At 39.4% G+C, this 25,672-nt stretch overlaps 2 protein-coding genes across 8 annotated transcripts in view; one reads left to right on the forward strand and one right to left on the reverse strand.

Annotated features, from left to right (window-relative positions):
• Window positions 1-4,650, reverse strand: part of ntrk2a (neurotrophic tyrosine kinase, receptor, type 2a) — a 106,609-nt gene extending 101,959 nt beyond the window's left edge. For 3 of the 5 annotated variants that reach the window (XM_084946225.1, XM_084946223.1, XM_084946221.1), the window contains exons 1-2: window positions 3,904-4,650; window positions 876-950 (exon numbers count right to left, since the gene is read on the reverse strand). In XM_084946225.1, coding sequence (XP_084802351.1) covers window positions 876-950; window positions 3,904-4,163 — 335 coding nt within the window. In that variant the 5' untranslated portion in view covers window positions 4,164-4,650. Of the gene's footprint in view, window positions 1-875; window positions 951-3,203; window positions 3,356-3,903 lie in introns of those variants that run through there. The other 2 variants (XM_084946224.1, XM_084946226.1) reach the window with 2 other exon arrangements.
• Window positions 4,651-8,156: 3,506 nt separating this feature from the next.
• Window positions 8,157-23,458, forward strand: LOC146376259 (solute carrier family 28 member 3-like). 3 transcript variants are annotated; one of them, XM_084946227.1, is made up of 17 exons: window positions 8,157-8,272; window positions 9,134-9,219; window positions 9,354-9,445; window positions 12,851-13,040; window positions 15,097-15,241; window positions 15,339-15,452; window positions 15,691-15,768; window positions 15,896-15,976; window positions 16,236-16,316; window positions 16,422-16,547; window positions 17,196-17,320; window positions 17,500-17,668; window positions 17,788-17,985; window positions 19,206-19,287; window positions 20,866-20,964; window positions 21,812-21,926; window positions 22,015-23,458. In XM_084946227.1, the coding sequence occupies exons 1-17, from the start codon at window positions 8,189-8,191 to the stop codon at window positions 22,130-22,132; spliced, it is 1,983 nt and encodes a 660-aa protein (XP_084802353.1). In that variant the 5' UTR covers window positions 8,157-8,188; the 3' UTR covers window positions 22,133-23,458. The 3 variants fall into 3 exon arrangements, with proteins under 3 accessions (XP_084802353.1, XP_084802354.1, XP_084802355.1); XM_084946228.1 differs by lacking the exon at window positions 8,157-8,272 and adding an exon at window positions 8,874-9,053; XM_084946229.1 differs by lacking the exons at window positions 8,157-8,272; window positions 9,134-9,219 and adding an exon at window positions 10,028-10,053 and having other exon boundaries at window positions 9,373-9,445.
• The last annotated feature ends 2,214 nt before the right edge of the window (window positions 23,459-25,672 follow it).

A 25,672-nucleotide genomic window follows, 5' to 3' on the forward strand; every position in this document is an offset into this window, starting at 1 on the left:
AAAATGACGTTTATATAAACAACGCCAATAAAAACTGCATCCATCAGAGCTAATCGAAGCTAATACACTGGATCCGCTGGGCATAGTGTAAATGGTACCCCAACAGAAATGCTTTTATGTACATAAAAAATTAATATTAATACACAACAGGCATTACACAACGATGCTATAACGGGATGCATAAAGTCTTTGCCCTTTATCAGTTAAGGTGAGGCTGTAACACAATATTGCCGTTTGGTGCGATGTTATCTCCTGCAGCTGATGGTGTGGCATCACTTGGGCTGAGCGTTTAGTCATTAAAAGTGTGAATTATAACAAAATATTGTTGTATGACTAGTCAGATCACACACTATTACATTAACACAGCACAGAGTGTAAGTGTTTGTGCAGCATGACTTAGACACACGGGACATTTGTTTCAGATAGAAGCTTAAACACAGCATTTAAGACTTCCTGCATTTATAGCTGTTTTCCCATGAGTCCAGCCACAATGAAAACCATACAGCACACTCGCTGTGGATATGTGCTTTGTGCTAATTTGCTTGGCAAATGGGATACTGGTTGAGAAATTAGGTAGCGTTTTCCTAACAGACTTTATCTTCAGGGTACAAGAAAGTGGTTGCTAGTGGTTATAGTTTTTTTTTCTTTTAAAGAGGCAAATTAAGATAAAGAAGTGCAGAACTGGACAAAACATTGTGTGATGCAGTGATAAACACAACAAGGCTGAAATAAATGAATAAGACTAGTAAAAAGAGGAGAGAATGTGCATAGAAATGCTGCCTATTGTTTGGGTCCAACATTGGACAAGAACACTTTAAAATAATGCAGACAGACCTCAAAGGGTACAAGGGTAATATAAGCCATTAAAGACTCACAGGTTCCTGAGATTCTTGTAGTAGTGCAGGTCTTTGTCGCTGATGGAGGAGAAGCTGCTCTGGTTTGCGATGTAACTGTCAAGAGAACCAAGCGTTGGTGAGACGGCTCATTTGTTAACAGGTGGAAGCATAAACAGAAGTCAGAGGGACCAAAATAAAATAATAATGAAAAAAAAGGACTCTGGAAAGCGTGCAGGTGGTACGTAGGAGATGGGGGGGCAGTGAAAAAGGAACAGTTCTCGCCTCTTTTCCTCAGCAGCACTTGTGCATGGCACTTGATTCTAGAGCCAGCAGGAGATGATTGTGGGCAACTCCCTTGGGTGAATGAATTTAGCTGTGTGAATGTGTGCTGGAAAGCAGTATATGCGATCTTTGAATATCACAGCTTCGGGATCGGATTTCTGAGAACATTTAGAGCTAAACAAAAGCTCTGGACAGTCTTTCCCATCAAGGGAACACACTGTAACAGTCACAGCACCGCCCTTTGTCCTGCACAAACCTCCACACTTATTGCACATACTCCCTTGCTAAATCACAAGGTGAGTAAATAATGTGTTTTTTTCCAAGGGGGTAGACAAGCAGTGAGTGAGAAAAACCATCTCTATTGATTGATTTGTTGAAGGCTGTAGAAATGAAGGAGCAATTCTTTTGGGAAATATTGCAAATTCATCAGGTGTAACTTTTAGTTCATGTTTCTCAATGTATGCCATAATAATTACATTTTAGTTGATGCAAGTGAAAAAATAAATGAGTTAGGACTGAAGGGACAGCACATGGCCTGTTTAGCAGGGGGGTCCTGGTGAATTTAGAGGGTTGCTACCATAGTAGCACTGGTCAGTGTGATTGCTCTAAATTGCAATGCAGTTGGTTTGGCTTGCATATAAAGTGGATGTTGTGTTTACTTCCAATTACTTAGTGTTTTGCTGCCTGTTTGCTGCCCCTTTGAAAAAAAAAGGGGGGGGGGGGGGGTAAGTAACATAGATACAGGTGGTTAAATAAGAATATAATTTGCACACCATGCAATCTGCATGTCTGGGGTGTTGCAGAGAACCTTTTGTGCACAACACCTATTCTTTCCTTCCCCTCATTTCCCATCACAATCCACTAGAAAAAAAAGTAGGGAAAAAATCTGGTGATAATGAAATGTATCTCTCAATAAGGAGCACACTGTACTACTAAAGCCTGACGGCAGTGATGCATGGACAATGTGACAAAATGATTTTAGTGGAACGAACTCGTTTGCGATCGGAAATAAATCACCAATTAGTCACTCGGTGTCTGCGCTTAAAAAAATAAAACAAAATAAAACAAAATAAACACCTGCAAAAGAGTCTAAATGAGAACAGCAGACAGTGTTGATGAAGAATAACGCTGCTGTCAAATAACACAAGTGTGCACATGTTTGACGAAGCCGTCGCTGAATGTCTGTTTTAGTGAGCTGGGAGGAATTTAACTGAGCTTTTAAATAACCATTATTATACCCACATATGTGCGTTAGCCTCCTTTGTCTGTCGGTGTAGGGGTACAAGCCTGAATATACAAACTCTGGGAAATTTCTGTACGCGTGGTTATGTTTTCAGTATTTAATCAGGAGGGCATTTTCTGTGCGTAACAAAACATATTGCCATTTATGATTGTCTGTATTAGCACAGCCACCTCCCTGAATCCCCCCTAAAGGATATTTTCTTAACAGATGGTGACTAAGTATGATTTGTTTGGAATTCTGAGCATATACATACTGCAGGCTACACATTAGGGCACAAAAGAGACATCACCGCAGACTTTGTGAGCTGTTACACCCATACAGCACATCGATTTCTGACCAGTTGTTGAGGATTCAGATCAGCTGTCATAAACTAAGTCCAACCAAAAACGGCTCACACGACAGGGCGCACGATGACCTACAGTATCTCCCCCGCGTAGGGTTTTCTCTTTTTTTTGGCAAGGTCGTTCGGAATTAGCAGTTCCACGGTCATCAGTAATTTGTCTGTTTACATTACCCAAGCACTCAGTCAGTGCTTTTCACCACACTGGCTCATGCAAAGAGCTTCCAAGGCTTCTCCAAGGCCGCCGATAAAAACTGTTTATCTCCGACATAAGTCATTACCAACAAGGCCGTTTATCTTTGCCAAGAAATATGCTGGCGCAATTAAAAACCTTAATCTCCCGTTTAATTTGTCTCGGCTGCAGAGGTGCCTCAGCTCATTTTCAGGCCAAGTGACGTTTCATTAAATGTGAGTGGAAAAAGCTCAAATACAGCCCGGAGAGGAGATGATACAGTACATCTAAACACACACTGAGATTTATGGCATCTTGCGCCCGACCAACCTTAAAGAGACTGCCAGCAAAATGTTGAGTCTGACAAGAAAAACGTCACTTTTCTTTTTTTCTTTTTTTTCTTTCTTCAGCATCGATTCTCTCCGCCTGTGTGGTTCATTTAGATAGCCTACACTCATATAAGCCATCTTGGGAAGTGTCTGTGCTAATATTTGGACTGTAGTGTCTGGCGTCTCCACACAAACACGAGCACGTACGCGCGCAGACTGAGCTGTCTATTTGTCAGAATAAAGCCCATCAGCTTCAGTTGCATTTCATTTCTAAACGAGCTTGTTTCCTCGCTGGTGCCGAAAGACTGATGTGCCCCTTGATGCCAAAGAGTCTGTTATGCAATGTGGGTTGCACTTGATGCCTTTCTGAGGCAAACCCTTGCCAACGAGGAAAGAAGTGTAGGCTGTCGGTTACTTAAAATCCTACCTGAAGTGATATGGATTTAAAATTCATTCATCAGGTTAAAATTCAGAGCAGAAATAAACAACATTTGGGCCGCTTTCTTTGCTGACTGTGTATCTGTCAGCTCCCCATACAATTGGCAGAATAGGGGTGAAGGATGCTGTTTCTTTATTTGGGAAGTTCTGGGAAATGTGGGCCGCTGGAAAAGGATAAAGTCGGGAAAAAAAATATGCTGATTTGCCCCTGACGCATTAGCTTCACATCTCTCCGTGAACCGGTGCTTATGAGGGAAACTCACATGTCGGTGATGTTCTCCATCTCTGTCTCGGTTTGCAGGACGGGGAAGGCATTGATACCCCGCTCCGGGTCCACGCAAGAGATCCTGGTGCTGCTGCAGGAACAAGAAGAGGGGCATGCCTCGGCGGACATCCACGGATCACCCGAACCTACCGCCACCCCGACTACCAACACCCACCACCACCAGCAGCAGCACCGCCACGACCCAAACCGTCTCCCCGACGAGGAGAGAGCCCCGCTCCCGGGTCTCAAGGCGCTCATCTCGGGTGCCGCCAACTTCAGCTATAAGGCTCGCTGAACAGCTCCACGGCCCGGCCCAGGTTGGCTGGGATCAGCCCCGGTTCGGCCAATCGAGGAGAGGAGAAATAAAACAAAATCCGCCGCTGAGATGGATGCAGGCTTCGCAGCTACAAAACCATCGACCTCTCGATGACAGACTAGAAGGAGAGAAAGGGGTGGGAAAAAGAGAAAACCGGAGAGCGTGTCGTCCCTTCCCCGTGTGATTCCTCCAGAATCCCCCAGTCAGTCAGCCAGTTAGTCAAAATCTCACTGCCACACTGGCAATGTGTGCCAAGGAGGATCGCTCTCGCTCTCTCTCTCCCCCTCTCTCTCTCTCAGCTGACAAGCACCGGAACCTCCTCCCGACAGAGTTGTCGTGTGTGGAGGGTAATTTTCGGTTGTTGTTAGTGGTGGTGGTGATGTAGGTGTACAAAATGACAGTCAGAAGGTGAGCACCGCACCTCACTCGCGCGCTTCGCCGGGATGAAGAGGATGAAGGAGCATCAATGCACGCCGTGAATAAACATCACCGATGCCCTCTTAGAGAACCGGTTCTCGTACCCTGCTCTCAGGAAGGTCCGGGGGAAGGGTCAGGGGAAGAGCACAACTGTTTCTTGCTCAAGGGGCACCTCACCAAAGCCTGTGCTCGCTCTCCACGCGTGTTTTCTGGTTAATAATTTATCCTCATTTGGTTTAGTTGAAGTTTCCTTGTAGCAAGATGTGAGCGTCCTTATCTGACATAAAGAGAAAGACAGAGGGTTGGAAAAGACCTGTGCTCTGAGCAGCTTACTTAATTTATCCGCTACCTGGCTTCAGATCGTTGACTAAATGAGATACAAGGGGCTATCAATTTAGAGGCTCTAATTGTCGTAATCATTCTCATCAACACTGTTGCCATCGTCATTATGATTATCATCTGCCTGTAATACTTCTGGAACTGTACACAGCTAATCAATGAAAAACAAAGCTGTTTTTCGCAGTCGCTTCCTATTTAATCCTCATTCGACATGTTAGAGTAGCCGACTGTGTTTAAATATCCTGGAGCTTTATTTCTAACTGAGCTGAGAGATGCTTAAAGATGCAGGCTGGATGTAATATGTACAGAGAAAGAGTGAGCAATCACTGATCATCAGGTCTTTAGCTGGCATGTACTTCACCTGGCGTCACCATATTAAATCATTAGGCCATATTTCATAATGATCAGAGGCTCTCAGCCAAACCAGACCTGAATCAATAATATGTCATCTTAGAGTGCAAGTTATACGGCTGTATGCCAGTTACCCTGTTGCTATAGGCCAGATCTCCTTCAGCTGGATGAATTGCTAACATAAGAGTTGGTCTCTCCCTGCTCTCTACAACTGGAGAACAGAGCTACTCCTCCACAGTCGTTCACCTTATAAGTGAGAGACAGAGGATGACAGAACATCTGCCTGCAAGCAGCAGCAGCCCCAGCACGCCACATCTGCGAGGCTCCCTCTCCTCTCCTCTCCTCTCCTCTCCTCTCCTCTCCTCTCCTATGTTCCGTCCCCCATGTGCAGCTCTAATATGACGTTTGTGCTGACGCACAGGCAGTGCTGCTGAATAGAGGAGCGTAATTATGGAGCCCTGTTTGTGTGCAAACCAATCTGGTGGGTGTCTGCCTCACAAACTGGGGTGTATGCACTCTGCACAGAGCAGCGTGGGTGTACCAATTAAAAAAAAATTGTGTCTGACAAAAACAGAATATTCAGATTCCTCTCTGCTCCTTTACAGGATGCAACCTGTGTTACAGGTCTGTGATATATTAATAACACCAGGCGAACAGTCTGTCATCCTCAGAATGGGTTTTCCATACAGCACTGTGCGCCTACCACAGCACACAATACATTTGGCTTCTTGTGAATCAGTATGTTTCATGGTTTAAATCACCACTTTCAATGTATTTAAACTGTACGCGCATAAATTGACATTCAAATAGTTAAAGGTGTCTCTTTGGAAGTTTCATTTGGCAGCCATACCCCTCTGGCAGTTAGTATAGGGTTTAATCCATGTCATATCTTGATAACCCTTTGCCAAAAATGAGCTTCTTTGAATAAAATAAGCAGCTTATCTAGAGTCAGACTTTAATTATTGAAATTAGATGGGACATTCCTTTAAAGTACTTTCTTTTGGATGAGTTCTGCCTCACAAAAAAGAAAAGAAAAACACATCCATTTGCAAAATGTTAGTGGGTGAGTCATAAATGAATCAGCTCTAGAAATAAAAATCAGAGATGATATTTAAATATATAAATCTGTTTATTAATAAATGATGAACTCTGTTTGAGGCTGATGTATGTGCGCATTGTCATGATGTCATCCAGCTCCCTCCATAGCAGCATGGCATCATGATGTAAAGATCTTTGCCTCTGGCTGTGTGGAGACTGGTGAATTGCATCGGTTTTCATTCATTATGCTCACAACTATTTGCAAATAACCATCAAACTGGGGCTACAAATAATATGCAATTAATCTCTTGATGGGTCCATTTAGATACAGGATTAGATTGCTCCCGGAAATATCCATCAAATGCTGTAAAACTTCGAGGTGATGACAGTCGAGTATACAATCATCACAGTCTCCCCTGTGTTCCTTTCAGATCAGATGTTGTTGAATCCCAATCGCCTATTTTATCGTGACAGTCATTCGTTGTTGAGTCATAATTGCTTTGGCCGCTGCTTCGCAATCATGTCGCTCCATTAAAGCCACCTGTGCTGCTTCCTGTTGTTGCATCATATTCTGTTCTTGGGTTTTCTTTGACTAAGAACATAATATGTGTACTTACGGCTGTTACCTCAGGTTTGCACAAGATGAGGAAGAATGTCTTGTCATTTTCAAGTCCAAACCTTTACCAGAACTTGTTACGGTTTATTTATTTGGGACCAGAAAGGGGCTGATGTGCTGCTTTAGCCCAAAGCTGAGAATAACAGAACCCGGGTCATGACTGGAACAGCAGACCAGTGAGTAGATGGGAGTATGTAATGACAACATCGCTGAGCTGAATGTGTTTCTTCTTTCAGTAAATGTGGGGCGGTTTGGCACACAACACACAACCAATGGAGAGACAAACCTCAGTCGGTCCGGACTATTTCCCTCCTCTCTTCTCTTTCTAATGTGCTTTCTGGCTACATCAAAGTATGAGGAGATAGTAGTCTTCAGTGGAACCCACAAGTCTAAAAATTGTCTGAATGTCACTTTCTGAACAGAATTATTACTGCAGAGCTGTGATTAAAAGGAACAAATGCATGACATGATGAGCAATTTTCATATGAAAGGAAGTAAAATTTGGAAATTATTCTTAATTTTCTTTTAACTTTAAGAAAGTCAAGTTAAAAGTTTTCTTTATTTTTCTTTTTTTTGTCAGTGGTTCAACATGCCTCCAGTTATGCTCTGCTGTTATCGATTTTCCTACATATAAATGTTTTGTTTTGATGTTTCTTTACTTCTGTGGTTTTGTACAGCATGTCACGGGGGTTCGTGAACTTATTTCAACCTCTACAAGTCATTTGAATTGTGGTTCTACTGACAGATTATACACCAGTGCTCTCTAGTGGCAGACGGGATACTTAAAAAGCCAATTTTCAGAAGGTACAACACAATGTTTCCAGTGAGCTGGGAGTTTAATCTAATAAGTGATGAACTTCTGCTTTGTTTCATTTTAGAAAGTCTGCACATATACAGAGTGTCCTCTCAGGCTGCTAAAGGACCAAAGGAAATGACTGAAGCTTTTAGAAAGTAATGCACCAATAACCATCCCTGTCAGCAAAAGAACAATGAAGTATCCCGTCTGTGACTTTTTAACTACATAATCTGATCATCCAAGCAGACAGCAGTCCAAAAAAAGAAGAAGCCATTTAGTAGCCATGCATTAGTAACAAATAGTGGACACTATTCGAGAGGGGAGTGAAGTCAGTTGAAAGGAGGAAGGGAGGGGAAAAGGTTGGGACAGGTGGGGTTAAAGTCTTCCAGTGAGTGCCTGACATACAGTCAATGAACAGCAAGGAAATGGAGCTGGATATAATAGAAAATAAGGATGGAAAACAAGGAAATGACAATGAGGCCTTTGAATCAGAGGTAAGTAAGGCATAAAACAATCTTAAAAGAACTGGAACCCTTTCGATCATTTCGATTACAAGATGGTTTGAGCTACGTTTGTTTTATATTTAATAATTAAAATAACATCTATCTTCTGACTTTTACTGAAGTTGACAATTAACTTTGAGGCTTCTGAGGATGATTAAACCAACTCAAATGTTTTTTGAGCTAGAGTGGCATATTTACACCTGCAGCCAACACGTGGAGATTCAACCTTGGCACGGTGATTGCAGTTAACTAAAAACCTAAATAAAACAAAATAAATATACAGGAATGTCTTCATTTTCAGTCATTAAAATCAACCAAATTTCTCAAAAACAAACACTGAGGTGGCACTGGTTTGTTTGTGTTGGGCAAACAAATAGGAAGTTCACTCTGTTTTGAACTTCTTAAATCTTATAACTGGAAAAATGCCCCATCTAAATACATTTTTAAAACTAAAACGAAGAAACTAATAATATCGAAATCCTTTTAATCAGTAATAAAAACAAACTAAAATGACCTGACAAATAATACAGAAAGAATGAAAAAAATTGATGGTCATTGTGCAAAAGGAAAAAGAAATCTTTGTCTAGGGTTTGAAGAAGAATGTCATTGTGCAAGAGCTGTGTAAACAATCCCATTCAAGAACTTCAGTCTCAAAGTGGGCTTTCCTGCCAGTTCTGTGCACCAGTGTGTCACCAGTCAGCTTTCTCTGACTGACTCGACCCCCCCCCATCCTTTTCTTGATCTTTTTTTGCCTCACTGACCAAACATCCATGTAAGACAAGTTTGTTGACTGCTTCTGGGTCCTCTCTGCCAAATTTCTAATATGAATGATCCTCAATACTTGTGTGACAGGAACAGCAGCAGATATCCACTGATGTGGAAATCTCATCCGAAGGTATAGACGATGCATCGGCAAAGACAGGACAACACAACAAGAGGTTTGTCCTTTCTCATTTTAACCAAAAACACAGTGTTTCTTCATTTCTTCTGAATCACCAGCTTTTCTTTCATGAGCCTTTTGATCTAACATTTATGACCTCTCTCCTTACTCCTCTTATCTGTGTGTCAACAGCTTGCTGGAAAAGAAAGTGGAGGCACTCCAGGGCTATATGGCAAAGCACAAAGACCAGATTCACCTGATTATCCAGCTAGTTTTAGCTGCTGGTAAATTATCTGTGTTTGTATCTGTTAAAGTGTAACTCAGGTCCCTAAGTAGGTTATAGTTGTGCTGCATAGGGCTAAAATACAAAGGCATAAAAGGAGAATCTATTTCTAATTTTGTACAGAGTTGTAAAGGGCTGTTAAATTTACAAATTAGCCTGACAGGTGAGTGGACCTGCATGTTCTTTGCCTTTAGAGCAGATTGATGTGAGCATGTTTTTGTGGAACAGACTGAAAAAATAAAAGTTTAATTTACTATAAATCGCTTTCATTGTCAGTGGAAAAATCAAGACTTGGTTTATCACAGTATGTGCGGTGTGTACTAAAAGGACTTGTCGAGGTCTGTCCAGGCAGACACAAAATTACATTTCGCATCCCACGAATGGTACCGTGACACCTTATTGATTCAAAGATAACAACACACCAAAATTTAGGCAATTATTTATTCCATTATCTGAGTCCCTTTGTAGGATATCTGATTTTCAAAACACCTGCCTTGTTAATCTTTGACTGTATGTATCAAAGGTTAAAAGTTTAGTTAATGTTTTAGCACTGATGATGACCCCAAACCTGCTTTTCTGCCAGGTGGTGAGTACTGAATACATCTAGTGGTGAGTGCCATCATTCAAAAATTCAGGATAGGAGTGTGTGGAGTACATGTAGATAATATGAGCTTTAATGAAACACGTTTTTTCATCTCAATTCATCTTTAGTAGATAAGTGATTCTAGCTCAAAACACCTTGTCATGAGTCCATAATACAAAAATAACCAGAGAAGGGAATTGAAATGTAAAATTATCTTTTTAGCGTGCACAGGCTTTAAAGTATATTCTATGGTTTCCAGCCTTTTTCACGTGAACCCCCACAGCCGTGACAGACGGACTCAAAAGCCCGTTCTCAACAATTTTCAAGTTCAAATGTCTTCAACTAAACACATGTTAAAATGCATTTTTTACAATTATATTTAGCACAGTCTTGTTTCTAGCCTCAGCTAACGTTTACTATTAGCTAACTGCTTGCTAGCTAAAAGTTAAACTGCTCCTATACTTGATTAAAAAATAGTGGGCGGTAACAAAATACAAACACTATGCTATTATACTTTGCAGTAATTTACTTCGCAATTTTTCTGACATCGTTTTACTTTCACTGTCTACATCTTAAAAACAAATATCTTTACTTAATGCTCTGTTCTTCCACTTTAGAACAGGCTTGCTACTGATTACTTCACACACATTCTTGATATCAAACTGATTTGAATATAATTGGAGGGACCAATAACATATAAAAGATGATCTTACGGTGTTTCAATCTGTTGTGGTTATTACACTTGATTGAAGTAAATTGATGTAGACCTAAAAGGAAAAAAAAAAAACATACCATCATGTTAAAAAAAAAGTTTTTTTTAGAGTGGTGCTGAAAATTTATTATACCCTTGATGCTTCTATAGCAAGGGTAGTTAGCAGGCAGGTGCTGCTAATCAGATGTACTTGATTAACTGATGATCAGCAAGCCTGAGTACCTCTGCAGTTTTTGGCAGTTTGCTGGTCTGTAGCATTCAGGCGTGTGTTAACACAAAGGCACAATCTTCCCAGGAATGGACATCCCCATCAGTTCACCCCAAGGTCAAACCAGACAATACTCAGAAAAACACATTTATTGAAAAAAAAAAAGAAAAGTAAAGTGTTAAAATTCATGACATTACAATTAGAGGAAAAAACTGAACAACTGACTTGTTTAGAAGGGCTGCCAGGAGAGAGCTTTTTCCCTCGACAAAGAACACTGCAGCACAGCTTAGGTTTCTAAAGCTGCATCTGAATAAACCAAAAAACCTCTTGAACGCTGTCCTTTGGTAGATAAGACCAAAGTGGAAATGTCTAACCATAATGCACAGCATCACATCAGGCAAAAACCAAGCACAACATATCAATTGTATGGGTCAACGGAAATGCCAAAATAAAAGCTTTGCAAAAAACTCCAGAGCTAAAGTGTGCAGGTTGTGTGTCTGCTCTCCCCTGATGGTCACATCTCACTGCCATGAGCCATTTTGTCGGCCATCCAAAGGTTCAGCAGTAGTGCACCCTCAGCAGCTAAATCACTGGACATCACTGACGTACTGTCAGGGGAGAGCAGATACACAACCTGATCACTATCAGCACACCTTAGCGCTGGAGTTTTTAGCAAAGCTTTTATTTTGGTATTTGCGTTGACCCATACAATAAATTTGCATGTTAGCTAAATATTTAGTTTCCCGTAACATTTAGATTTAACATTTAACATTTAGATTTAAATATAATATTTACATTTAACATTTAAAATTGTACTTTAGATATAAAAAGTTACAAATATTTTAGTAAATGTTGTAAAGAATGACTCGAAAAAACATGTTTTTGTAAGCTTTTGAGATAAACGTGGAAAAATGTTGCTGTTAATTGCAGCATGTTTCAGTTTACAAAAGGTGACCCATACCTTGCAGCTGAACATAAACTCCTCTGTATACCAAGTATTATACAACCAAATGTGAGGTCATCTATCCAACACTTAAAGCTTGGCCCAAATTGTATCAAACAGCAAATATACAAAAGTCTGGCTGAAAAAGAAAATAATTAATGTGTTGGTGGCAGTGGCCAGACCTATGGCTGGACCTTTAAAAAGCGGTGCATAAATAAATAGCTGTAAGTACTTTTAGCAGCGTCATAACAGGAAATGAAAACGTTTGTCTGTTAGCTTAACACATAAATAGCTGCCTTAAAAGTCATTCAAAGGATTACATTTAAATGCTGAATACATTTCAGAACATGTACTTTTTTACTTTTATTTGAGTAAAAAAGTTTAATCATGAATTCCATTTGTAAACAGTTATCATACTCTGAGTGAAAAAAAATCTTACACCACCTTTGATAAAATACATTAATTCATTCTTCTTTACCTATACATTTTAGCTATTTATAGTATAGTTTGCATTTTAATGTTCAGGTAACAATTGAATTTGTTTATTCATGTTACTAGCTAAGCTAATTAGCAAAGCTAGCTAACAGTGAGCTAGCTATTTCAGCTGTTTCTTCTGTTTTTTTTCCCACCACTAATTCTCTATATATTGCTTTTGTGTGCTAGATTTTCTACTGCTACTAGACTACTTTTAGTTAACCTCTCAGCTCAGACCTGTTCAGTCGAGGAATCTAGTAAGACTTTGAGTCCTGAATCATACATATGAACCTTTAAGTAGCGTTTGCCTGCTGGAAGATGTGTCATCTGTGCACTCCATTTTCACATTAACTACACCCCCTCATGTCTCGCTGGTAGATACAAAACAGATAATGCAGTAGTCTAAATAAAAACATTTCATTAACATGTCAGTAGTCTGAGGGTCATGCGAGGATGTAACTCACATTGATTCTATATTTGTTTCAGGGTTTGTTGCCATGGTGATAGCGGCATGTGTTGTGAACTTCCATCGGGCTGTTGGGCTGCTGGTCATCTCCTTGGTAACCATTTTTTTCCTGGTCTGGGATTGGATGATGGAACGATATGGTGAGCAAGTGTGGGAGGCTCTTGCTCCTATCAGAGACCTTCTCAGCAGGAACTGGTGTGGGATCAGATGGTGAGAAATGAGGCAAATCATATTTCAGCCTTTCTGCTCCCATGTGCACCTTCTACGACAAAGGAACTGGGCACCTAGGCCAGGTGGGCTGAGAGAACTGATCTTTTCACCATAATGACACAGGAAGAAAAAATGTGAGGGACTGTAAAGATAGCATATCAAAAATCCCTCGTTGATGTGAATGATGTGCGAGACAGTTCAGCATGTGGAGGGTTTATTAGTTTTCTAAAAATCACAGCATCCTCAGACTGATAAAATTTCTGATTAGTGAGACTGACATGAGTATTGCATTAAACACAATAAAATGATTTGCTGAAATGCACCCCACGTGGATAATTTTAATTTCCTTTATCTTGTAGATGGTAAGCAATGATTTCAACATATATACTGCTTTATTATTCATAGCATCAATGCTTGACCTACAGTACAGCCTTTGGCTAATGTCTACAAACCATATTACATTCTTTTAAAATCCTGTTCTGTCTAGCAGCTTTTGTGATCAGAATTATGATCTGAATGCACTGTCATGTTAAAAACATAAATTCTCTGCACGCTCCTCTAGTTCAGGGTTTATCTCTTTATGTCTTCATTTCTATTTGTGTCATTTCAGATATTACATTATATGTGGTATACTGTGTGACAATGACTAAGGCAGGACAAGCAGAAAAAAGGGGGGTGGGCGAAATAAAGAAATGTACAACGTATTGCCAACTGCCACTCCTGTAAGAAAAACAAACATACAACACCAGGTGTGTGAGTGTGAGGGAGAGAAAGAGAGTGTGTTTTTGTCACGAAATGTACTTGATAATGAAGGTGAGAAGCTGCAATAATGCCCCCCAGGAGCCAGAGGCAGACAGAGATGGATCCAGGAAAAATCGAGCTATCTGCAGCCCCAAGAACGCTGAAGACCTGGGGCCAAACTTGTCAGCTATATCTGAGCACCCATCTCAGCAAGAGTAGGAGGGAGACCCTATGGTGCACCAATGGCCAATGGTTGGGAGTCCCAGGGGTGACGGGTAGCCAATGCCACTAGAGGCCGCCAACCCGGTGCAAGTCAAGATCAGGGTACCCCCGCCACCACCCACCAACCCACCCCCGCTTTTCTTTATTAAACCATGTAACACTGACCTATGAATCTTTCAAGCACCTAAAAAAAAAACCCCCACTTAACTTCAACGTAGATTGTAAGTTGCATCTAAACTGTATGCTTTCTTACTAGCAGCTTGTCACAAGAACACATCATTTGTTCTCAATGTAAATATGTGCGGAAGAGTTTAGAAGAGAGATACAACTATGAGTGTCTACAGCCATCTGTAAAATATGGGTTTGGGCCACATTTCAGCTGGTGGTGTTGGGGATCCTGTCAAAATAACATTATGAAGTCAGAAAAGTATGATCAGATGCTGATCAACCAATCAACACCATCTGGAAAGTATCTGATTGGCAACAGCTTCATTTTTCAGCATGATAATGATCACAGACACACTGCTGATGCAGTAAAAGCATACCTGGATAGAAAAACACACAGTGGAACATAATCAGCTAAGGATTAGCATCCCTAGAGCCTGGACATTAACATTATTGAAGCAGTGTGGGATCATCTTGACAGAGAACAGAACAAAAGGCAGCCAACATCCAAAGATTAGCTTTGAACGTCCTTCGGGAAGCCTGGAGAACTATTCCTTAAAAGTACTTAAAAGAAATGACAAGAAAGCCTGCCAAAGAGTTCAGGTTGAGGAATACAGGTGGTCAGACCAGATATTGACCGTTAACTCTGGTTTTGCCTTATGTACAGTATTTTTATTTATGTTTGCACATTCTAGTAAATCACTGCACCCATTTCCAGATTTCCCTAGAAAAACGTAAAGAAATGAGGGTTGGTTCAAGATTTTGCACAATAGTGTATTTGTTCTGTTTCTAAGCTGACACAAATTTAGGTATATAACAGTATTATACACATAACGTGGAATACACACTGCATACTATAGTGTTTGTACAGAGTCTCTGTGTTCTTCTCTCTGAATTCCTCCACTTCCCCTCTTTCTTTCTCTTTCAGGATAATGTATATGTCAGTGCTCGTAGCCGTGGTGTGCTGGCTTGCTCTGGACACGGCTCAGCGGGGGACTAGACAGCTGGTATCTTTCTTCGGCTTGCTGCTGTTCGTCTTCTTAACACTCCTGTTCTCCAAACACCCCTTCAGGGTAAAAGACGGACATACGTGCTTACAAATGCATAAATGCACAAATTCACACACGTATTTTTGCACATAGACAAATGTATTTTTCATGTGTGTTGCAGTGGTCTTGGCAAACGCTGGTTTTTGGGACTGGGCTGCAGTTTATTTTTGGTCTTCTCATTCTCAGGACCACTTTTGGTTTAGGTGCACTGCGGTGGCTTGGAAACAAAGCAGAGGTGTACACACAAATATATTTAAACACACACACATCCTTTTTTTAGTGGCTTGTATGGTTTCTTTTGGTAAATTTGCAGATGTAGCAATCACTGCTTTTCTAAAACAAATGTTCCTCCTGCATATATTTGACATTTAATCTTAAGATGATGGAAACACTACATTTAAAATGTAAAAAAAAAATATCATCTGTTACAAATTTTTTTTTTCTGTTGCTGAAAACTGAAAATCTCTATGCAGGCGTTTATGTCCTTCACAGATACCGGATCAAAGTTTGTGTTTGGTGAAAGTTACACGGACCACTTCTTTGCCTTTAGGGTATGACGACCCAGTGAAACCGCACATGTGACTAAATGTGTTTAAAGGACAATCTAGTTTTTAATATCAAGGTATAAACATAACTAGAAGCATTACAAATATTTTGCTGATTGTGGACTCTCTGCAGGTGATGCCAATACTTGTATTTTTAAGCTCTGTCATCTCCATGCTCTACTACATTGGCTTCATGGCCTGGCTCATTTGTAAGGTGAGAATGGAGGAGAGCACAGACACAAAAAGACATGCTGTATAAGGAGTCAGATGAATTGTTTCAAAGCATTATTTTAGAAATAAGACTGTTGACTGTTATAGTAACTGACAGCACGGAATGAGAATGTATATTAATAATAATAATAATAATAATAATGATAGTGTTATATTTATCACATTATTATTATTATTATTATCATTATTATTATTATTACAGTTTTCCCCTGTTTTACATTCCGTCACTGATTTTTCCCCAGATTGGATTCATAATGCAGGTTACCATGGGAACATCTCCAGCAGAATCAATGGCTGCAGCTGGAAATATATTCCTTGGACACGTAAGCAACTGTAACCATTTACAATAGTACACTAATGTCAACTGTATTGATCAACTAATCTCAGTCGACTCCATTGTCTGTCCTCATCGTCATCTCTCTCATCAGACCGACTCACCTCTCCTGATTCGTCCATATATCAGCGAGCTAACTCTCTCAGAGATCCATGCTGTGATGACAGGAGGTTTTGCCAGCATCTCTGGTACCATTTTGGGAGCCTACATCTCCTTTGGGGTGAGGAAGAGGATGTGCTGAAAGGATGGGGTGTGGATTTGAAGAAGTGTTGAGGTTGTCAGAGTTAGGCGTATTTGGAAAGTGTTTAGGCACCCAAACTTGTCCTGTGTGCGCTTGATTACAATTTTATTCTCGTGAATAAACAAACAAAAACAAATAAAAATAAAGGGAATAAGGGCAGACGCAAGGCAAAGTCATGTCAAGTCTGAATAATTAAATGGGAATTGGGAAAGTGCTAACCTAAAAGCAATGAAAAGTATACACAGGGAACGCAGAGGGAAAATACAAGAGTGATTGACAAGATTTAAAAAAAAAAAAAAGATTGGCTATAAGAAGTTCAAAGACAACCTCACATGTGATAACTGGACAGCAGTTTAACAAGATGTTTAACGAACTGGAAAGTAATGCGTGAGTATTTTCAGAAATAAAACAGAAAACTCAAATCAAGACACAAGAGATTCATCTTCATGGCTGAATAAAGGTCACATTTATTGTAATTATTAATGCTCAATTTCAAAGAGCAGGATGCAAAAAATAGCATGTATAGGAGTAATTTCTAATTTCATTTAAGGCTTGTGACTGAATTTGACAATTTGATAAAAAGAAAATGAAAAATGAATCTGTTCCATTTGTTGCCTTTCCTTTGAGGTTGATGCAACGCACTTGTTGACAGCAACAGTAATGTCTGCTCCAGCTTCCCTGGCCATTGCCAAGATGTTCTGGCCTGAAACTACAGTTTCAAGGTCCAATCGACCAGTCAAAATGGACAAAGGGTGGGTAAGAGTGATCACAGTAAACACACAGATAACTACACCATACAACATCTATGTCTACTTGATTCAATTGGTTACAATGGTTTTCTACAGTTCAATCTTTAAATTCACTCTGTTTACATAATTTCGCTGTTGCTTCATCCTGTCACTTCTTTCTGACTTTCTGACTTCTTCATCAGTGAAAGCAAGAATTTGTTGGAGGCGGCATCCCTTGGTGCATCTCATGCAATCGCACTAGTGGCCAGCGTTTTAGCCAACATCATTGCCTTCATGGCCCTGCTGGCCTTTTTTGATGCTGTCCTCTCCTGGCTGGGAGGGATGTTCGACTGTCCACAGCTCAGCTTCTCAGTGAATATACACAAACACACACACCAACCTTCCAAAATAAACTTTATATAAATATAATAAAACACAGCTTGATGTGACTATTTTTCTATTGTTTCTGCTTCTTTGTGTCCCATGTTTAGCTCATCTGCTCCTACGTGTTCATGCCTCTCTCCTTCATGATGGGTGTTTCCTTTGAGGACAGTTTCATTGTTGCTGAACTGATGGGCATTAAGACATTCCTTAATGAGTTTGTGGCCTATCAGAAGCTGTCAGAGTTGATAAACCGGAGGAAGGCAGGGGGGCCAGAATATGTGAACAATGTGAAGCAATACATTTCTGTAAGTTTTATTCATGTTCTCACTATTTCTCTTCTAATTTTTAGTTCTTTCCCTATCTGGTTTGCTCAGTATGATTATTCACTGTTCACAAAACAGTGAATCAGTCATCTGTCATCACGATACCACACAAAGTCAGCAGAACTTCACAGATATCAGTCTATCCAGTTAGGAAGGATAAACAACTGTGGATTCCATTAAAAAAAAACATTTAAAAAAACAGGAAGTGAGAGCTATAACTAAACAGGGAAATAAAAAAATACAAGAAAAACTGTTTTGTCCTTGTCCTCGAGGACAAAGACGACATCGCACTGAGACCAAAAATAATTACACTCCACATTAATTTATGTTGTTTTATTGTGTTTATGATTAAAATTAGAGACTTACTGGTTACAGTAACTACATAACTACATTGATTAATATTGATCACATCCCTCTTGACAGCCAGCGAACCTCTGTGTGGAGTAATAAAGTCTCATGCTCGCTGCCCATCTCATTGCACAACGCAGCAAATAAGCGGGAGTTCAGCGGCCTGGCTTTTACAAAGTTAACCATTTTTACAGTGGTGTTCAAAACATGTCAGATGGGCAGGTATTACCTTTGTAGCAACAGCCTCTCGGTGGATGCTCTGTGTCTCCCAGTCACGGCCCGTGCGCCATCAGTGCAGATGCCAACATATCTGTCCCATACGAGTCCATGAATGTGTCCAGCTTTGAAATATATCTACTGCAGTTGTCATTTCTTCCAGCGGTTTACAGAACAGTATCAGACCATTCATCACTTTCCACATGACTGTCTCCAGCTATGCTAGTCACTTGGCTAGTATCCACAGATACATCCGTTCTAGCATCCCAATCTGACGAACACGTTGTTGTTGAACAATCACCTGTGCAGTCACTGGCAAATGCAGATATCAGCTGATTGGTGGTAGTGGCCGGTGTCTCGGTGGTAGAACGGTTTTTTTGTTTGTTTGTTTTTTCATGTTACCAGTTGTCCGTTTCGATGCTGCACTGAATGCTTGGAGACAACTTAGACAGTCAGGTGTCAGTCAATTGGACAAGTGACGCCTGTGAATTTTCCCAGCGCAATTTTTTTGCTGAACACCAGAGGGTGGTATATACACATTTATTTACATCAAACTGTATTAGTGCAAATGTAGGCTTTTGGAATTCATGACCCCCCCTCATGCGTTTTCTTTACTAGATTTATTTGCTCTGTTCCAGGTCCATTCTGAAGCCATTGCAACATACGCTTTGTGTGGATTTTCCAACTTTGCTTCACTGGGGATGTCGATTGGAGCGCTGTGTGAGTGACACCTGTTAAGAAAGCTGAGCAGAAAAAAAAAAATAGAAAAACATTAAACTTCATGATGTTGGAAAAATTCTGAACTATATTGTAGCACACAATTTTTTGATAGTATCTCCACCACATGAACAGACTGGGGGGTGGGATGGAGGGGGTGTCCTTGATGTTTTTGGTTGGCACAAAAAGGAACCCATCTGTCACATTTAAGGCAAGTTACAGTGTGTGGGCTGAATGGGCTTGTAGCTGCCAAATTGCCCCAACTCTCAAATAGACAGAAAATTATCAAAAGTTTAAACAAACACATTTATCACTATTATTATATAAAGTAATGGGACAAGTCTAATTTGTGTGCTTGTTTTCAGTCAAAGAACAGACCGTGACTATGAAAAACTGATTACTTTAAAAAAGAAAAAACTCCACACTCATCATTTTGATGAAGTGTAGCGAAGAAGTTACAAAGATGAACAATCATGCATTTCAACGGTCCTGACATTTCCAATGACAAGGCCAAACCTGATAAATGCACTTTTAAAAACATCTTCACAATTTCTTCTCCAGACACAGCTCAGGGATCCTTCAAGTATTAAAGGACTGAAAATAAGCAAAAATTCTTGATTATAGAAGAGTAAGAAGAAAAAAACTGTCAATTTTAACTTTTCATGTCATTCTGCCGTTGTGCTCAAATGTAACAGGACAGTCTAATATAATAGTAACTTGTCCTTGGTCTACAAAGGACAAGTCTGAGGTTTGGAAGCCATGGGCATCACCAGAGAATAGATTTTCTGATGCTTTGGTGGTCCTGTCTTCAGCTGTTTGTTTGCGGGTCTTCCAGTCTGTAGTTTGATCAGGTGACTGTCTCGGTGCCTGTAGCACTCCTGAAGCTCCTGGTTTGCTTTCACAGTATGTCTGGACTACTTGAATAGTCAATTTTACTGTATTCATCTGAATCTGACCGCTGAGTTTAGCTCTATATGTGTCAGAATTCAGAATTGCTTCTTTCTCCTATCAAATCCTCAATAAGCACTGGTGAAACTCAGCTGCTGGGGAAATATGTATACCTGTGCATCGATCTGCTACCATTTGCTTCTCAATAACCTCCCACCGCCATCCTTCAGGTAAAAGTTGCCCACCACCTGTAAGGTTGGCTGAGTGATGTTGAGGGGGTTTTCTTTACAATAGGATCGTGTGATTCACCACTGTTGTCTTACCTGAATGTCCTTATCTTTTTATGTTGCACAGCTCACCTGTGTGATCCTTTTCCCAGAATGCTCCCACTATCTGTCTTATGGAAATAGCTGTTTTGTTGCCTATTTCACCCCCACTGAGAGCTCCTTCCCTCACACCTGTCCATGAAACAGCTTTTTAGGGAATAGTCCAATTACATTTGCACCTTGTGCAAACTGCCTTTAATTCCTCTAATCGTTTTAACCCGCTGAACTACAGCTGATGGTCTGAATTTCCATTTCACACCGATTGCTGGTTCAAACATACTGTAGGAGCACAGAGCCAAAGTTATAAACAAAATGTCACTATGAAATTTAAACACCTAACTGTATGGCATAATTGTTCTTTCCCCAGCTGCCATGGCTCCAGACAGACGATCTGATATCTCCAGCTGTGGCCTCAGAGCTCTGATTGCAGGCAGCATCTCTTGTTTCATGACAGCTTGTATCGCAGGTAACATCTGTTCTTCAGCCAGGCTTGATGTTCTCGGTAATAAAGTATTATGTTTGATATATTTCCTCATCAAGTACAAATATCCTTATTGGATCAAACAACCACTTCTACAGAAAGTGTGCATTAAATTTTCAGCAACTGTATATTAACCTTGTATACTGACATTGTTCTTAGTTCAAAAACATTTATTTTAGCTTTTACAACTGCAGAGTTTTAAGCACATTTTTAAATTTACTATTTAAAAATCAGTTCAAATCCAGCTTTTCAGTAAGTACCTGAGAGTTCGAGGGTTAAATAATACAATTAAGCATTATACTAACACTATATTTACTTACTTGGCATGTAATAATTTATCTTTATCTGTAAAATGCTCCTTAATTAAGATTTAGTCATTATTCATTGTTAACTACTCAGGAATCAGTCACCTTAGTGTCGAGTGTTTCTTTATATCCTACATGAAAATAGGCTATAGTTCAATGGGTGAAATATGTCATTACATAGGCCTACTACATAATACTGACAAAACACAACAAGAAACATTTATTGACAGTACACTAAAATATACACTTTGCAAAAATGTACATTTTAAAGTACTTTTGATCAATCTTCAACATTTCTGCATACAATTTAATAAGTACTTTCAATTTATCTTTATCTGCATCTTTATACAGTGATCTGTCATAACAGAAATATTTTTAAAATGTAACATTTTGAGCTACATTGAATTGATTCCTAAATCTTTAAATCTTCCAAATGTATCTGTTTGGCATATTTTATAAAACAAATAATAAACCTACATACATAACATTAAAAAACAATACCTCGGATTTTTGTTGTTTTGTTTTAGGTATGTTGTACATCCCTGATTCTGAGTGCCCACATTTGCTGAGTGTAGAGTTCAACAACACCAGCATGACCAACAGCTCACAGATGCACGCCTGCTGCACAGAACTGTATAACAGGTGTGTGTGTGTTTATTACTGTTTATTACTGTTGCCCAGTTAAAACAATATTAAAACTCTCGTGCATGTGTGTGTGTTTTATTTGCAGTGTGACAGTGTATGAGCCATGGAACGTGACAACAGGGGACGGATTCAGTCAGAGCAGTCTGCTGGGCTGCTGCACGCTCACGCCGTCTGAACGTTTCAACTGCAGCCTTGTGCTGTAAATCACACACTCCAGTGCTACAGAGATGTGCTGTTTACAGGTTAAATCCTTTTTAGGGTGTTTTCCTTTTTTTAAGTTAAGTTTTCTTTCACAAAAAAAACTTAAAAATGAAACATGCCAAAAACGTCCTTTCACCCACACTTTTTGCATTGTTTTATAATGATAATTTAAAATATAGTGGCTTTTTTGTCATAAATCCTTTTTTTACTTCTATTACTATATAGTTTGAAAATAATACATTTGCACTTTAATATTTCATTTTTTTTTTTACTTTTATTTTGTTTCTATGTTGTAGCAATCATTATGTAAACAATCATTTCAAACTGCTATGATGTGATTGATATTTTCTATGTCTAATGTGTCGTACATGTGTTTCTAAAGCTTGTCAGTTTCTAAATAGTGCAAAAATCTCATGGTACAAAAAACTATATCAGAGTCATTTCCAGCACAAAAATGAGAAAAACTTGCAAAACCTGCTCAATTACACGCTTGACAGAGAGGATCTAACAACTTGTTCCTGCCTTGCCTGGAGTGGTGAACTTTTCAGTAATGGCACACTGATTAGCCACTAGATGTCACTGGTGTCTTTTGGTTCCTGTTTAGCAACCTAAACGCTGGATATATCAGGTCATTATGGATGCACACTGGTTTGACTGGCAGATTGTCCAAGAATCTGGCTCATTACAGCTTTACTGAATTGCTAAAGCACTAAATCCCACTCTGAGAGGCACATGGTCATATTTATTTTCCTAATGCTCTCTTAATAATACCTATTTTCACAGTGAGAGACTTCTGATGCCTTCCAATTAAACACAAGTAAAGCAACCATCTCAGTACTTACACTCATTTCCTCAAAACTGTTAAAACCAATACCATACCATACATATATGCACCCATTTTCAGCAGATTCTCTATGGCTTCTATAACCAGGACATTGAGACCAAGAGACTCTTCTGTTCTCCCAACAACAACAGGTTCTCATTATTGACAAAGTCCTTTAAAAACACATTTCTTGAACACATAAACATAGATGCAAAATTTGAAGGAATCAGCGGGAATTGGCATGTTCCCAAGCAACACTTTGTCCTATTTGAGCAGGAAACACGTCAAAGCCTGGTGTCTGGTCTCAAGGTGCACAAAGACTTGTAACTTTGGCTATCCAGGAATGTTTAAAGTCACTGTAACTGGATTTTCATTAATGAACTCTCTGGATCTTTTTTGCTGTAATGTATTTTTTCACTCCGTGCGTTCAAGATTGCCTCTAACATTTGCATACTGTAAACATGTTTGCCTATATCTTTGTAATAAAATGCTTTTTATTCATTCATTCACAGTTAGCTGGAAAATCTGTACGTCAAATCTGTTTTTGATCTAGCTGGTAGTCATATCCCAGTAGAGTTTTTACCCTCTCTGTCTGTATGATCAGAAAACAACGTTGGATTTTTTTAGCAAAGATAAAAAATGTTGAGTTGAATATGATCTTGCCAGAAGTTGCATTCTGAGTGAGTGTAAATGAAAATGTGATTCTGAACTTTACGGTTTTGAGAAAAACGATAGGGGATTTCAGGAAATGTGAAACAGAACAAAGCGGAAGGTATCATGGCTGTACATTTACAACATCTGCATGTGCGAGATGAGCATGCAATCATGGAGATCACAAATGACAGTCTCTTCATTAATTCCAGCACAAGCAAAAGGTCAGATGGCTCCCTTCTCGGTGGGCAGGAGGTGTGTTCACATGTGCGAATTTCACACACCCACAAAGAGGGAACATTGAACTCAGCCATGAGACACTGACACATAGGGCATGTTTAGGCTCCATCTTACCGTATGCACCTCTAAAAAAAAAAGAAAACATGCATCGCTCATTTTGTCTTCATTTTCAGGGAAATCGGTGTGTTTAAAACAACGAGCCGTTTAGTTTAGACGACTTCTCTGCATCTGTAATTTATAACAAAAGGAGACAATTTACATTTTTCCTTGTTAACTAATTATAGGAATAATCTCACCAATTTAATAACACTTTTCTTTGGCACACCATGACCAGCTATGTTTAGCTGAGTTTACTGTCACTGGTCAAAGAAATGCATGTTAAAAAAATATTCTGGTTTTATCCAGGTAGTGAAAAACAGCTTTGTGGCTAATGCTGGCACATTAAAAAAAATATTATGGCACATTATTTTTTTTTATGAGCTAGTTTAAAGATATTCAAATAGAAGGGAAATTAGTAAATATCTTTGGCTGATCTAAAAGATGCACACACACACACCCACATACACACACAAACAAACCATCAAATGGAGAGAATAAACTCACCCTACAAGTTTCTTCTCCTTTAATCCTCTGAGATTTAAATCATTTTCATTTTCAAAACACGTTAATCAAACTTATCGTACAATAAAGTAAGAAAGATCTGATCTAAAAATGAGGCTGGTGTATATTTACTGTATACAGCAGACATTCAGCAGCCCTCTTTGTACAGCCAAGTTCTCCCTCTGACTTAATCAGTTCTTAAAAATTGTTTTGTAACACTATGCATGGTTTGCTGGAAGGCTGTGTGGAAATTATATCATATATATCCAATTGTACAGATATATATTTAACAACCTAACTATGGGTTTTTAATCTGACTTACTTACCGAACTTACTTTGTGTTTGAGAGCTTTATCATCAAATCTGTAACAAATTTCACTCTTTAACTTGTATGTTTAGTTGATTTGAGTGTGAGGTTTTTCTCAATGTATTTTTTTTTTTTTATCATTTCTTTTATAAAATGTAATAATTAAAACAAAATCAGAGATATATTCTACTCTTAAATCAGGATTGGCATCAAAGCATATCAACTGAACAGGCAACCGACTTTGACCAGGGGGGCAAATTTAGCTTATTATTTCATTAAGAAACATTTTTTAAAAAGTGAAATTCATCTTTTCATTTATTTGCAGTCACACAAAATGTGCAGAGGCACAAAAGGTAAATGTACATTTAAACCAGTGCCATAAAAGTTAATCACACATAATCATACACTGGGCCACCTTTACAGACGTGCACAAAATTCAAACATGCACAACTTGCTTTAAATCACATTATGAACAAGTATCCACACACGTGTGGTGTGCTCACAGAGAAACAAAGAGCCATAGTTATGAAAGCTATAAAAGTGCAAACGTATGTGTCGTTGACTGCATAGCGTGCAAAGCAGGAGAGACATTTTCTCTAGGTGCAGATTTGGACTGATGATCTCACCACACACTGGGATGGTTGGGGTTGCTAACTGTAAGTTCAGAACATCCTCAACACGTTTCCATTTATTTAGCAATTTTCATGTGAGACCGTGCATGAATTGATGAATGACCTCCTCTGAGTTTCAAAGAAACTTGAGTACTAACAAGAGTCTCACTTTCAAAGGCCCACAGGCTCCAAAGTCCTCCTCAAACATGCTCCAGAACTGCTGCACATTCACAAAGCTACTATTAACTGAATAGTAAACTTGAGCTGTTAATTGTTAAAAATCTTAGATTTTACTTTGGGTTAGGGTTCT

This window comes from Perissodus microlepis, chromosome 12 (genome assembly GCF_051167445.1).
Source record: "Perissodus microlepis isolate ML-2025 ecotype Zambia chromosome 12, ASM5116744v1, whole genome shotgun sequence".
Taxonomy (NCBI): domain Eukaryota; kingdom Metazoa; phylum Chordata; class Actinopteri; order Cichliformes; family Cichlidae; genus Perissodus; species Perissodus microlepis.

Bases quoted from the DNA above. Each gene is read 5' to 3' on its own strand.
- LOC146376259 (XM_084946227.1), top strand. From the start codon at position 8,189: ATGAACAGCAAGGAAATGGAGCTGGATATAATAGAAAATAAGGATGGA. The intron at 9,220-9,353 runs GTTTGTCCTTTC...GTGTGTCAACAG, and splicing joins ACAGGACAACACAACAAGAG to CTTGCTGGAAAAGAAAGTGG. The intron at 17,669-17,787 runs GTGAATATACAC...TCCCATGTTTAG, and splicing joins GTCCACAGCTCAGCTTCTCA to CTCATCTGCTCCTACGTGTT.